Source organism: Ranitomeya imitator, chromosome 1 (assembly GCF_032444005.1).
Source record: "Ranitomeya imitator isolate aRanImi1 chromosome 1, aRanImi1.pri, whole genome shotgun sequence".
Taxonomy (NCBI): domain Eukaryota; kingdom Metazoa; phylum Chordata; class Amphibia; order Anura; family Dendrobatidae; genus Ranitomeya; species Ranitomeya imitator.
This window is the reverse complement of record NC_091282.1, coordinates 952,676,990-952,692,702: the sequence shown is the minus strand read 5'-3', so window position 1 is coordinate 952,692,702 and position 15,713 is coordinate 952,676,990. Positions and strand designations below refer to the sequence as shown.

The 15,713-nt window shown below is 42.3% G+C and overlaps 1 protein-coding gene across 5 annotated transcripts in view; it reads right to left on the bottom strand.

Moving 5' to 3' along the window:
• Positions 1-15,713, bottom strand: part of NPNT (nephronectin) — a 110,341-nt gene that overhangs the window by 79,478 nt on the left and 15,150 nt on the right. For all 5 annotated transcript variants that reach the window (XM_069743713.1, XM_069743715.1, XM_069743711.1 and 2 more), the window contains exon 2: positions 1,269-1,369. In XM_069743713.1, coding sequence (XP_069599814.1) covers positions 1,269-1,369 — 101 coding nt within the window. The remainder of the gene's footprint in view (positions 1-1,268; positions 1,370-15,713) is intronic.

Below are 15,713 nucleotides of genomic sequence, written 5' to 3'. Positions count from 1 at the left end.
AGGTTCCCTTTAATATAGCAATTAATGTAGGTCAATAGGAAAGTTTTTCGTGCAATGAGTCACATCTGGCTGTATCTCAGATTGGCATTTCAACAGTAATGAAAGTGAACTCTTCACTGGTGGGCCACCTGACCACTAGACTCTACACAAAAAGACCACTGAAGTGAATACAGATGTATGGGTGTCAGTCTACGCACACTTTAGGTTACATTCACATGGCACACTTCCTTGTTTTTGACAAGAAAAATGACATTTCATGTATGGCTATTTTTCCTGGCAAAATTGGGTGCACCTTATGGTCTATTATCGATGGAGTTCCTTTGAGTAAGGCCAGCGTCTGGTATGTGATGAATCAGGCATTTCATTGTAGTTTTACTTTACATAGAACCTATGATACAGATGTGAACATAGTGATAAATTGTACTTGTCTCTCGACTCTGGACTCCTTTCCAGGGATGTCCTTCGATATTTCTACATTTTTATATCTTGTCAAGCTGCTATAAAGAAACACTAACACATCTCGCAATTCTAAGAATCCATGTTAGGTCAAAGATCAAAAAAGGCTTGTGCCAAAAAAGGCACTGAAAGCAGCGTACAAGTGCTGGCTATGCCTACAGTATAGGTTGTATGGATGTTGGTTTCACGTCACATAACATCTTATACTCTCTAGCTGGCTAATACAAGGGTACCAGGTGAGTCCTATACACAGGCCTACAAAACCCTTGAGTTTGTTGCAAAAGACTAGGCAGTGTCCTACACTTTTACAGAAGTATACTGTACACTACATGACCATTGGCAACTAAGGCTACCACTTACCATAGGATACATGCTGCCTTATAAAAAAAAAAGTATATAATAACAGCTCAGATTAAAAATGCCATGTGGTTGTTAATATTATTCTTAGATCAGCATGTATCTTAAGTCTAGTGGTCCTTTAGCCTGAGAAAAGGACCCGGCGCACGTACTTACAGGTTTAAGCTCAGTAGGCAGTCCCTTACACAAAAAGTCAGAACTACAATATGAAGGCACGTTAATGGGAAAAGTCTTGTTAATTCATCATTTCAGAGTCAGTAGTGTGGATGTTTTCTGCTATAAATGACTGATAAAGCATTTCCGGTGGATAAATATGGGTCAATTAGAGTCACCATATTAAGAGTGCACGTGCATAAGCCCCCAGAATTAAGCCCTGCTATGACATATGGAAGCTAAGATTAGATCTGTAGAAGCCCCTTCTAAATTGCAAAAGCCCCAGCCATTTTAATACTCACGTTGACATTGCCCCCATGACTGTCGTGCCCATCCCCAGCAGCAATCAATCCTGTTACCATACCGGCAGAGTCCTGTAGAAGAGGCAACCTGTGTTGGCCACCTGTGGAAAGACAGATGTCATCTTTATTTTGGATTCATTGCAACCAAAACCTTAGTTAATTGGAACTTGTCATATTGAAACTGGTATTTGATCTGCAGGCAGAATATTACAGAGCTAATCAGATTGATGTACATTTTTGTGTAAAAAAATCCAGCAAAACTTGTATTTTATTCATCAAAATCCATGATGTTTATATGTATATGAGTCCAGTGGGCAGTGCTAATAGTGACTGACAGTCTTCCCTGTGTGAATGTGCACAGAGAGGATCGTTCACTGGACTCACATGTAGGCTACCGTCCCACTATCAGTATTTGGTCAGTATTTTACATCAGTATCTGTAAGCCAAAACCAGGAGTGGAACAATTAGAGGAAAAGTATAATAGAACATTGTGCACCACTTCTGTATTTATCACCCACTCCTGGTTTTGGCTTACAAATACTGATGTAAAATACTGACCAAATACTGATAGTGTGACGGCAGCCGTATACAAACACCAGGGATTTCAGTGAATAAAATACAAGTTATAATGAATCGTTTCTAGCAAATGTATATATAATTGTGCTCAGTGTGTCCTTCTCTATATCATGCTTTCTATAGAACGGCCTGCATGTACAGCTTGTACAACAGTGTAAGTTTGGTGTGTTCTCGAAATAACGCAACATATAGCTATTAACCCCTTCACCCCAAGCCTGTTTTCACCATCATGACCAGGCCAAATTTTACACTGATTCTGAGAATGTTTTCTCGTGACATGTCATAATAGTGATAACATTTGTTTGATATGTCTTGTGTTTGTTTGTGGAAAAAAACATACATTTTCCAAAAATGTTAAAAATTATGAAATTTTGGCCCTTAAACCAGAGAGTGGTGTCACACAACTTAGTTAATAAATAATATTGCCAACATGTCGACTTTACATCAGCACAATTTTTGAAACATAAGTTTTTTTTTGTTACGAAGTTATAATGGTTAAAAGTTGACCAGCGATTTCTCATTTTTACAACAAAATTTATAAAGCCATTTTTTTATGGACCATATTACATTTGAAGTTACTTTGAAGGGTCTATATGACAGAAAACACCCAAAAGGGACAACATTCTAAAAACGGCACCCCTCAAGATGTTCAAAACCACATTTAAGAAGTTTATAAACCCTTCAGGTGCTTGACAGGAAGTAATGGAATGTGGAAGGAAAAAATTAACATTTAACTTTTTTTTTACAAAAATGTAACTTTAGACCCAATTTTTTTTTCACAAGGGTAACAGGAGAAAATAGACCCCAAAAATTGCTGTGCAATTTCTCATGAGCACGTCCATACCCCATTATGTAGGGGAAAACCACTGTTTGGGCGCACGGCAGGGCTCGGAAGGTAAGGGGCGCCATTTGACTTTTTGAATGTAAAATTTGCTGGATTAGCGGTTGCCATGTTGCCTTTCGAGAGCTCCTGATATGATTAAACAGTCTAAACCTCCCACTATTGATCCCATTTTGAAAACTAGACAACTCAAAGAATTTATCTAGATGTGTAGTGAGCATCTTGAACCCACAGATGCTTCACAGAATATTACAATGTACTTATAATGTACCTATAACTTTGCCCTTCACTTCGCTAAACAGACCTACTTTACCACTCTGATCTCCTCACTATCCAACAACCCCAAGAAACTTTTTGACACCTTTCACTCCCTCCTCAGGCCAAACGCACAAGCCCCTATCACAGATATTTGTGCTGGTGACCTGGCCTCCCACTTTATAGAGAAAATAGACAATATCCGTCAGGAAATCCGCTCCCAACAACTAAGTTCAGTGACTCCCATCCCTCCCCTCATTGCCCCTGGCTCACTCTCCACATTCGATCCCATCACAGAAGAAGAAGTCTCCAAGCTCCTCTCCTCTTCTCGTCCGACTACATGCACTACCGACCCCATTCCCTCACATCTCCTCCAGTCTCTCTCTCCAGTTGTCACAAGTCACCTAACTACAATCTTTAATCTCTCCCTCTCCTCTGGCATTTTCCCCTCCTCCTTCAAACACTCTATAATTACTCCATTACTAAAGAAACCCACCCTCGACCCATCCTGTGCAAACAACTACAGACCGGTCTCCAATCTCCCCTTCATCTCTAAACTCTTGGAGCGCCTGATATACTCCCGCCTTACCCGTTACCTCTCCACTCACTCCCTCCTAGACCCTTCACAGTCCGGTTTCCGCCCCCTACATTCGACAGAAACTGCACTCATCAAAGTGACCAATGACCTTCTGACAGCAAAACGTAATGGTGACCACTCTCTGCTCATTCTTCTCGACCTTTCTGCAGCTTTTGACACTGTTGACCACCCTCTCCTTCTCTCTAGGCTCCAGTCACTAGGCATTAAGGACACTGCTCTCTCCTGGTTCTCCTCCTACCTTTCTGACCGCTCCTTCAGTGTCTGTTCTCTGGCTCCACTTCATCTCCTCTTCCTCTCGCTGTCGGGGTACCTCAGGGCTCAGCCCCCTTCTGTTCTCTCTCTACACGGCCCCAATTGGACAGACCATCAGCAGATTTGGCTTTCAGTACCATCTTTATGCCGACGACACACAACTATATACGTCATCCCCTGACCTTACCCCAACTGTACTACAGAACGCCACTGACTGTCTGTCCGCAGTCTCCAATATCATGTCCGCTCTCTATCTGAAACTCAACTTCTCCAAAACTGAACTTCTTCTGCTCCCACCATCTACTAACCTCCCTAAATCTGACATTTCCCTCTCCGTGGGTGGCACCATAATAACACCCCGGCAGCAGGCACGCTGTCTGGGTGTTATGTTTGACTCCGATCTCTCCTTCACCTCCCATATACAATCTCTTGCCCGCTCGTGCCGCTTACACCTAAAGAACATCTCTAGAATCCGCCCTTTTCTCACCATGGAGACAGCTAAAACCCTCACTGTCGCCCTGATCCACTCCCGCCTGGACTACTGTAACGCTCTATTAATTGGCCTCCCCCTCACTCGACTTTCCCCTCTCCAGTCCATCCTTAATGCAGCAGCCAGGGTCGTCTCGTCCATCTGGCTAATCGTTACTCGGACGCGTCCGCTCTTCGCCAGTCGTTACACTGGCTACCCATTCATTACAGGATACAATTCAAAGTACTTGTTCTCACCCACAAAGCTCTGCACAGTGCGGCACCCCCTTACATCTCCTCCCTCATTTCTGTCTATCAGCCTAACAGACCACTGCGCTCTGCAAATGACTTTCGATTAACCTCTGCACTAATCCGTACCTCCCACTCCCGACTCCAAGACTTCTCCCATGCTGCGCCAATCCTCTGGAATGCTCTACCCCAAGATATTAGGACCATCCATAATTTGCATAGTTTTAGGCGCTCGCTCAAAACACATTTGTTCAGAGCGGCCTATCACGTTCACTAATCAAAGTCATTTTATGTTTGTGTGTGTGTGTAGCCCATTCACTATCCCCATCTATTCCCCAACCCCTGAAGATGGCTGGACCATGATTGTAAATACATCATTGTAAATACACACCTGTACTTTGCATCTCCCCCACCTCATTGTAGATTGTAAGCTCTCACGAGCAGGGGCGGCTTATTTTGCTTTAATTATTGTATTGTTAACGTTGTTACTTATGACTTTTGTGTTTGAAACTGTTAAACTGTAAAGCGCTGCGGAATATGTTGGCGCTATATAAAGATTATTATTATCTGTAAAAATGAAAAAATATATATATTTTTTACCACCAAAAATGTTATTTTAGCTCCAAATTGTTTAATTTTAACATAAAGGAAAGGATAAAATGGATCCCAATATTTATTGTGCAATTCTCCTGAGTACGCCGATACCCCATATGTGGTCGAAAACAACTTTTCAGACACAGTGCAAAGCTCACAAAGGGAAGAAGCGCCATATATGAGTTCACATTTTGCTGGACTGGTTTGAGGGTGCCATTTCACATTGTCAGAGCCCCTGAGGTGCCAGAATAGCAGAACCCCTATAAGAGACCCCATTTTACAAAGTAAACCTCTCAATGAATTAATCTAGGGGTGCAATGATCATATTGCCACCACAGGTGGGTCACAAAATTTTATAGCAAAAGAGGGGAGAAGCCAGCGCTGCCTATGGTCAGAACGCAATACATAAAGTGCAAATGCACATATTGATTTCTAACTGTATTTCAAAATGAGACATTTAGCAAACAATTGATCAATTCTTTGAGCTACCCCGCCACGTTCTAACCATAAGCAGTGCTGGCTTCTCCCCTTTTTTTTTGCACAAAATTTTATACCATCGGGCAGTGAAGAAAAAAATAATTACATTTTTACCACCAGCACTGAGTGCCAGATGTTAGCTGTCAGAATCAGCTGACGCCCAACGACGATCACCGATGCACAGCCTCCTGTGCGTGGGAGACTGCCATGACGTATATATACTGCAGCGGTCGGGAAGTACTTCCTGAGCATGATATATATTGCAAATGTTGGGAAGGGGTTAATGTTTAAACTGCTTTCAACAAAAGTGAGTACACCCCTAACTGAAAATGGCCAAATTGTGCCCTCCCCGATGTCATGTGACTAATTAGTGTTACAAGCCTCAGGAGTGAATGGGGAGCAGGTGTGTTCAATTTTGTATTGTCACTCTCACACTCTCTCATACTGGTCACTGGAAGCTCAACGTGGCACATCATGGGAAATAACTCTCTGATGATCTGGAAAAAAGAACTGTTGCTCCACATAATGATGGCCTAGACTATAAGAAGACTGCCAACACCCTGACACTGAGCTGCAGCATGTTAGCCAAGACAATACAACAGTTTAACAAGACAGGTTCCACTCAGAACTGGCCTTGGCATGGTTGAACAAAGAAGCTGAGTGTAAGTGCTCAGTGTCATATCCAGAGGTTGTCTTTTAAAAATACCAGCATTGCTGCAGAGGTTAAAGGGGTGGGGGGTCAGCTTGTCAGTGCTCAGACCATACACCGCACACTGCACCAATTTGGTCTGCATGGCTGTCATCTCAGAAAGAAGCCATCTGCTTCTGGGACGACAAGAGAGAGAGAGTGCAGGGCATGTGTATACAGGGGTAGCTGTGGATTGCCCTTGTAAGGGCAGGAGCGTTGGGGATAGCTTACCGGTAGCCCCATAGGGATTGTCATCTCCTTCCTTTCCGGATGTTCATCAGATTAAGAAACACCCGATGCTCCTGTGCCTGCCTGATGGAATTGGTGAGACCGTTCCTTTTATTTTTCTAAAGTTACAGTTAGCATCTCTTGCAGTACCCGTTGTTAACTGTCCATTGTTAATATACGTATCTGAGTGCACAGGGATTGCTGCTGTCCCTCATATATTTTGACACAGCTTCCATGAACCCTGTCTCAGAAATATAGGTTCCGAAATTACGGTCGGCAACTTTTTAACCCTGTCTAGGGCTCATCAGTCTCTGACATCCATTATATATGGTTGAGACGTGGCCCCTTTGTCTTATGTGTTCACTTGGGTGACTATTTTTAACTAACTTTAGTGTATTAAAAGTTATGCTTTAATTTCCACTTTTTTTGCTTTGTTATGACTTATCATTAGTGGGATCATCTGTATGATTCACACTCAAATACAGATTTTTGCTTTGTTAATATACTGTACACACAATGACAGATACATATACCTCACCTATATCTATCTGTAGCCCCCTCCCACTATGCCAACAGTAAAGTGAACTACACTAATGGAAACAATGTAACACAAAGCAGAGCATTAGTGTCAGATACAATGAAACCATCTCCCATCCACACCTGATTTTCTGTGAAGGATGTTCAGTTTCCCTATTTTTCGTGTATGGTATATTGGCTCTTCTCTGAGAAGAGTACATTTTTCCCACAGCCCAGGGGCCTTATATAATAATATGTGTTATCGGAAGGTTGTTGCTTTATTGCAGAAAGGATTTTTGGAACACCAACAAAGTGAGAAGAGTCACATTTCTCTAGAAATCCACTAAGAAGTTTGAGGTCAGACATTAAGCTCTTGGCAATGTAGAACTAGACTTTTTTTCTGCAAAATGCAATAATCCAGTTGACTGGAATGCTTTTAACCCTTCGTCAGAGACAACAAGGCACAATATAGCACTAAAATAATGAAATGGTTACATGTAGGCACCTGTTATACAATGCAGCACACTCCATCTAAATAAACATGTCTGGAAAGTGCTTATTAACCAATAGCTGGGTGGTTAACCTCTGGCTATGGGACTGGCACATAAAGCACACAGATAACTTCACCAAATGGAATTGTAATGCATAATTACTAGTGTCTTCTGCGCAGCCTGGGGATGCAAACATGTACTGAGAAGATCACTGTATGAGAAGGATCGAGAGGAGGGAAAACTGGACGACACATTCATAACGAGACAAGAAAAACAATCAAACAATTTTATTATCCTGTTATACCTGATCACAATATTATGTAGAGAGAAGAATATACCCCACAGATTCTACAGTCTACCGTACTGCTTAACAGTAATCAATTTTCTTGGACAAATGCTATCCATGGTCTTCACGGACCACACTTGTAGCTATGATATTCTATGGGGCTGTGCACATCTGATGTTTTCCTCAGATCAAATGGTTGCAGAAACAAATCGGAGACATGTCCAATTTTGATGTGTTTGTCGGATCAAAATCGACAATGCAAGTCTATGGGCCCATGAAAAAAATTGAACCACGCTCGGATGACATCCTCTTTTTCACGATTTTCACTAACTGACAGAATGGAAAAGCTGTAAGATCTTTTTTTGTTCTCCTCACATGTGAGAAAAATTTATGCCATTCAGATCAAAATCCGATCAGAATAATGGGACTGTTTTCTTGGTTGTGCTGGAAATGGTCTTGTGACCCGACGCTAACAGAGACTGCATTAAGAGGGAAATATTTAGAATTACCAAACAATCTTAACCCTCTGATGTTAAATCTGAACCCATCAGATGTTAAAGTTGTACAGTGTAGACTGGAGAATTGAGATGGTTGAGATGCATAAATACAAGAATATTGAGACCAAATTCAGACAGCCATGTAACATGGTCCAAATACGAACCGTGATGGACTGGACCTCGGCTGGCTGTTGGTCTCATGAACCAGATATGTCTATGAGGCTGTTGAGATCGGGTAAAGAGACTTACCGCTGGTCTATATGCCATAGTCCATTCTATAGATGTGTTTCAAGGATGTCTAAATATGGCTTAATGCAGTGGCATTGAAAAGTTTGGACACCCGTGGGCAAAATTACTGTTATTGTGAACAGTTAAGCAAGTCTAAGATGAACTGATCTCTAAAAGGCCTAGAGTTAAAGATGACACATTTCCTTTGCATTTTATTAAAAAAAAATATGCATAAATTTTTAGCTTTTACATTTTAAAAATTGCAAAAAAGAAAATGCTAAAGTTTCAGCACCCTGCATGGTTAGTACCTAGCAGCACCCCCTTTTGAAAGTATCACAGCTTGAAAATGCTTTTTTTTTAGCCAGACAGTAGTCTTTCAATTCTTGTTTGAGGGATTTTCATCCATTCTTCCTTGGAAAATTCTTCCAGTTCTGTACGCACTGTTATTTTGAAGTCTAGCTACAGATTTTCAATTATGTTCAGATCAGTGGACTGTGAGGACCATTGTCAACATCTTCAGCTTGCACCTTTTGATGTAGTCTATTGTGCATTTTGACGTGTGTCAAAGATGATGTAATATGTAGATGTTTTAGCAAACCAGATTGTAGCTGTAGACAATAACAGAGCTTCTCTCTTTTTTTCTTCCAAAACAAAGTACTTATTACCAAGGAACAGCTGGTGTAACTTAATTAAATGTGGAAGAATATTTACATGAAGCCCTGGAGGAAGTATTATTCAACATTCAGCAGGACATATATAAAATACAAATGATAATTATGAGTATGGACATATTAGTGTATGGTTGACACATGCAAGGCTCATTTGTTAGAATGGCTTTCCTTACAATATATTCATGTTGTAATGGTGTAGTGTTAGTGGAATTCTGACAACCCTTTAATGGGCATCCATGGATTGTCTTTGCACTAGCTACTCCGTCTTGCAGGTGCCAAGGGGACCCTGGCCTTATTACTAAAAGGGAACCTGTCACCCCCAAAATTGAAGGTGAGCTAAGCCCACCGGCATCAGGGGCTTATCTACAGCATTCTGGAATACTGTAGATAAGCCCCCGGTGTATCCTGAAAGATGAGTAAAAGCGGTTAGATTATACACACCCAGGGGCGTTACCGCTGCGGTCCGGTCCGATGGGTGTTTCGGTCCGATCCAGCGCCTCCCATCTTCTTACACTGACGTCCTCTTCTTGTCTTCACGCTGCGGCTCCGGTGCAGGAGTACTTTGCCCTGTTGAGGGCAGAGCAAAGTACTGCAGTGCGCAGGCGCCGGGCATCTCTGGCCTTTCCTGGCGCCTGCACACTGCAGTACTTTGCTCTGCCCTCAACAGGGCAGACAAAGTACGCCTGCGCCGGAGCCACGGCGTGAAGACAAGAAGAGGATGTCATCGTAAGAAGATGGGAGGCCCCAGACCGGACCGTGACGCTCATCGGATCGGACCGCCCGCCCAGGTGAGTATAATCTAACCTCTTTTTCTCATCTTTCTGGTTACATCGGGGGCTTATCTACAGCATTACAGAATGCTGTAGATAAGCCCCTGATGCCGGTGGGCTTAGCTCACCTACGATTTTGGGGGTGAAAGGTTCCCTTTAAATTCCTTGACAGAGATCTGGACTTACACAAAGGCCACTAGATTGAGTCCATGAAGTGGCTGCTGAACAGTGGAGCCAGCTGGCAGAGCATGGTCTGAAAGTCGGGTAATTACCAATAGGTCAGGATAGGAAAAAGTCATCAAGAGGAATAGTCATGACACGAGCAAAAGTCAATAATGGGAAACAAACTGGATGAGCAGTAGCAGAGTAACAAGAGTGAACCATCAATAAGGGTTTAAATGGTGTAAGACCCTACATCCAGGCTCAGAACAGGAAGTTAAAAAAGCACTGCAATCAAAGATTTTATCTTCTTAATATATTGCAGTCATTATACTATACTAGATGGTGGCCCGATTCTAACGTATCGGGTATTCTAGAATATGTAGGTAGCATATAGCACAGGCTACGTACTATATTGCACAGTGACATAGTATATAACACAACCGACGGAGTATATAACAGAGCTACGTAGTATATAACACAGCATACGTAGTATATAGCAGAGCTACGTTGTATATAACACAGCCACGTAGTATATAACATAGCCACGTAGTCTATTGCACAGCTACGTAGTGTATTGCACAGGCACTTGGTATATTGGTCAGCCACATAGTATATAGCAGAGCCACGTAGTATATAACAGCCACGTCATACAGTGGGGCAAAAAAGTATTTAGTCAGTCAGCAATAGTGCAAGTTCCACCACTTAAAAAGATGAGAGGCGTCTGTAATTTACATCATAGGTAGACCTCAACTATGGGAGACAAACTGAGAAAAAAAAAAACCAGAAAATCACATTGTCTGTTTTTTTATCATTTTATTTGCATATTATGGTGGAAAATAAGTATTTGATCAGAAACAAACAATCAAGATTTCTGGCTCTCACAGACCTGTAACTTCTTCTTTAAGAGTCTCCTCTTTCCTCCACTCATTACCTGTAGTAATGGCACCTGTTTAAACTTGTTATCAGTATAAAAAGACACCTGTGCACACCCTCAAACAGTCTGACTCCAAACTCCACTATGGTGAAGACCAAAGAGCTGTCAAAGGACACCAGAAACAAAATTGTAGCCCTGCACCAGGCTGGGAAGACTGAATCTGCAATAGCCAACCAGCTTGGAGTGAAGAAATCAACAGTGGGAGAAATAATTAGAAAATGGAAGACATACAAGACCACTGATAATCTCCCTCGATCTGGGGCTCCACGCAAAATCCCACCCCGTGGGGTCAGAATGATCACAAGAACGGTGAGCAAAAATCCCAGAACCACGCGGGGGGACCTAGTGAATGAACTGCAGAGAGCTGGGACCAATGTAACAAGGCCTACCATAAGTAACACACTACGCCACCATGGACTCAGATCCTGCAGTGCCAGAGGTGTCCCACTGCTTAAGCCAGTACATGTCCGGGCCCGTCTGAAGTTTGCTAGAGAGCATTTGGATGATCCAGAGGAGTTTTGGGAGAATGTCCTATGGTCTGATGAAACCAAACTGGAACTGTTTGGTAGAAACACAACTTGTCGTGTTTGGAGGAAAAAGAATACTGAGTTGCATCCATCAAACACCATACCTACTGTAAAGCATGGTGGTGGAAACATCATGCTTTGGGGCTGTTTCTCTGCAAAGGGGCCAGGACGACTGATCCGGGTACATGAAAGAATGAATGGGGCCATGTATCGTGAGATTTTGAGTGCAAACCTCCTTTCATCAGCAAGGGCATTGAAGATGAAACGTGGCTGGGTCTTTCAACATGACAAAGATCCAAAGCACACCGCCAGGGCAACGAAGGAGTGGCTTCGTAAGAAGCATTTCAAGGTCCTGGAGTGGCCTAGCCAGTCTCCAGATCTCAACCCTATAGAAAACCTTTGGAGGGAGTTGAAAGTCCGTGTTGCCAAGCGAAAAGCCAAAAACATCACTGCTCTAGAGGAGATCTGCATGGAGGAATGGGCCAACATACCAACAACAGTGTGTGGCAACCTTGTGAAGACTTACAGAAAACGTTTGACCTCTGTCATTGCCAACAAAGGATATATTACAAAGTATTGAGATGAAATTTTGTTTCTGACCAAATACTTATTTTCCACCATAATATGCAAATAAAATGTTAAAAAAACAGACAATGTGATTTTCTGGGTTTTTTTTTCTCAGTTTGTCTCCCATAGTTGAGGTCTACCTATGATGTAAATTACAGACGCCTCTCATCTTTTTAAGTGGTGGAACTTGCACTATTGCTGACTGACTAAATACTTTTTTTCCCCACTGTATATCGTGGTATATTGCACTGCCACGTAGTATATAACAGAGCCACGTAGTATATTGCACAGTCGACATAGTATATAACAGAACCGACACAGCCACATAGTATATTGCACAGCTACGTAGTATATAGCACAGAGCACGTAGTATATTGCACAGCCACGTTGTATATTGCACAGTCACGTTGCGTATTGCCCAGCTACATAGTATATAGCACAGATATGTAGTATATAACAGAGCCCACGCAGTATGTAACACAGCCCACGTAGTATATAGCAATATGGGCACTATATGCGTGGTTAAAAAAGACTTAAAATAAAAAATAAACATATACTCACCTTCCGAAGGCCCCTTGAAGTCCTGGTGCCTGTGTGCGGTGCACGCGGCAGCTTCCGGCCCCAGGGTTGGTATGAGCGCAGGATCTGTGATGACGTCGCGGTCACATGACCGTGACGTCATGGCAGGTTCTTCTCTCGCATAGCATCCTTGGCACCGGAACCTGCCGCTTGCACTGCCGTGGACAGCAGGCGACATCGGAGGGTGAGAATAATCTTTTTTTTTATTATTATTATTTTTAACATTAGATCGTTTTACTATTGATGCTGCGTATATAGTAAAAAGTTGGTCACACAGGGTTAATAGCTGCGTTAACAGAGTGCATTACACCGCGGTCTGTTAACTCTGGCATTAAACCTGTGTGGGCGCTCAGCGCTGACTGCAGGGCAGTAAAGCAGCGGCCATTTCGCTGCCAGACTATGGCCATCGCTGATTGGTCGTGGCAATGGTCGTGGGCGTTTTGCCACGACCAATCAGCGACTTGGATTTCCATGACAGACAGAGGCTGCGATCAATGAATATACGTGACAGACAGACAGAAAGACAGACAGACAGACGGAAGTGACCCTTAGACAATTACCGTATATAGTAGATGCTACTGTGTACTTACAATTACTCATTTCCATTAGGTCTCTGACACCATGTGATTATAAACTGACTAGCTGATTCCTTCTAAGGCTAAGTTCACACTGCGTTAGTGCAGTCCGTTCAACACATCCGTTAAACGGACTGTACTAATGCAAGTGCCGACGTTTGCATCTGCTAGCTCCATCTGCGCTAGCAGTGACGGACCCGGAAACGCTGCAGCCCACGTCTCGGGTCTGTCACTCAATGATGGCACATCGCTAGCGCATGCCCATTGTGGGCGTGCGCTAGCGATGCGTCCGCCATTGAAAGTAATGGTGGCGTTAACGGACTACGTTACACCGCGTTATGCCGCGGTGTAACGTAGTCCGTTAAACGGGTCACACTAACGCAGTGTGAACCCAGCCTAAGCTGGGTCAGGAGTTCTCTAAGAAAGCAAATGTAACATCAACTAATCTTCACGGTGCCATCGAAGGAATACAAGAACCCACTCTATCCATAAATAGAGAGATGGTGAGGGAACACTTAGCTAATGTAAATGAATTTAAATCTCCTTATCCAACTGAATTACATCCTAGGGTATTGAAAGAGTTAGCAGAGGAAATTGCAGACCCGCTAGCCAGAATCTTTGAAAAATCCTGGAAAACAGGAGAAGTCCCAGAGGATTAGAGAAGGGCAAATGTTGTCCCTATTTTCAAAAAAGGAAAGAAGACAGATCCAGGAAATTACAGACCAGTGAAAATACTTCTTTACCAGAAAATATATTTGAACAAATTATTACATAGCATGTATGTAAGTAATTGGATAAGAATGCAGTAATTACCCAGAGCCAGCATGGGTTTGTAGCAAACATGTCATGCCAGACTAATCTAATTTCCTTTTATGATGGAATCACTGACTGGGTGGATCAGAGAAATGCGGTAGGTATAGTATATCTCAACTTCAGCAAAGCATTTGATAAAATATCTCATACTGTCCTTCTCGAAAAAATGACCAAGTAAGGGATTAACAAGGCTACGGTTGGTGGATTCATTACTGGCTCAGTGACCGTACTCAAAGAGTGGTAATAAATGGTTGCACATTCAATTGGAAAAGTGTTTCAAGTGGGGTACCCACAAGGCTCTGTCCTGGCCCTTGTGTTGGTCAACATTTTTTATAAATTATCTCGATAAGGGAACTGAAGGTAAACTAATCAAATTTGCGGATGATGCAAAGCTAGGAGGGATAGTTAACTAGAGAAGACAGAAGGATTCAGAAGGATCTAGATAAGCTTGAGCAAACGGTAGCAACTAATATAATGGTATCTAACAGGAGAAATGCAAGATTCTACACCTGGGGAAGAAAACAGAAAATTACATTTATTGAATAGGAGGAATAGAACTAAGCAATAGCATGTGTGAAAAAGACTTGGGTATACTAATAGATCACAGACTGCACATGAGTCAATAGTGTGATGCAGCAGCAAAAAAGGCAAACACAGTTCTAGGATGTATTAAGAGAAGCATAGAGTCTAGATCACATGAAGTAATCCTACATTCCTGCTTGGTCAGGCCTCATCTAGAATACTGTGTCCACTTCTGGGCACATTTTTAAAAAGACATTGAAAAACTAGAGCAAGTTCAGAGAAGAGCTACCAGGATGGTGAGCGGACTGCACAGTATGTCCTACAAGGAATGGTTAAAGGAACTGGGAATGTTTAGCTTGCAAAAAAGAATGCTAAGGGGAGACTTAATAGCTGTCTACATATCTGAAGGGATGTCACAGCATAGAGGGATCATACTTATTCTCTTTTGCACATGGAAACAAGTAGCAATGCAATGAAACTGAAAGGGAAAAGATGCAGATTAAATATTAGAAAAAACTTTTTGACAGTGAGGGTGCACAATGAGTGGAAAGGCTGCCACAAAAGGTGGTGAGTTCTTCTTTAATGGAAGTCATCAAACAGAGTCTGGACAGACATTTGTCTGAGATGGCTTAGTGAATCCTGCATTGAGCAGGGGGTTGGACACGATGACCCTTGAGGTCCCTTTCAACTCTAACATTCTATGATTCTATGAGTTAACGAGGGAAATGATTTCTGCAGGCACAAGACACTTTCTGTTTCTACAGAGCAGAAAAAAAAGAAAAGAATTTACTTGGTAGAACGGCAAAATGAGCAACTGTAAGTACACAGTGCTATACAATATGATGATTACAATATATGAAGAGGATAAATACTGTACTTTGACAGGAGTGCAACAATGTTAGGAATTAACCCACAAACTAGTTTGTGGACGATGCCACAAGCTCCAAAATACTAACTGAACTACTGCGCTTTTGCCCCGCATTTTTCAGCAATGAAAGTCCGATGCCGCACAACAAAAGCAGAGGCATGGATGTTACTCAAGCCATCCAAATCAGTTTTCCTGTACCTCAATTGATGAAAA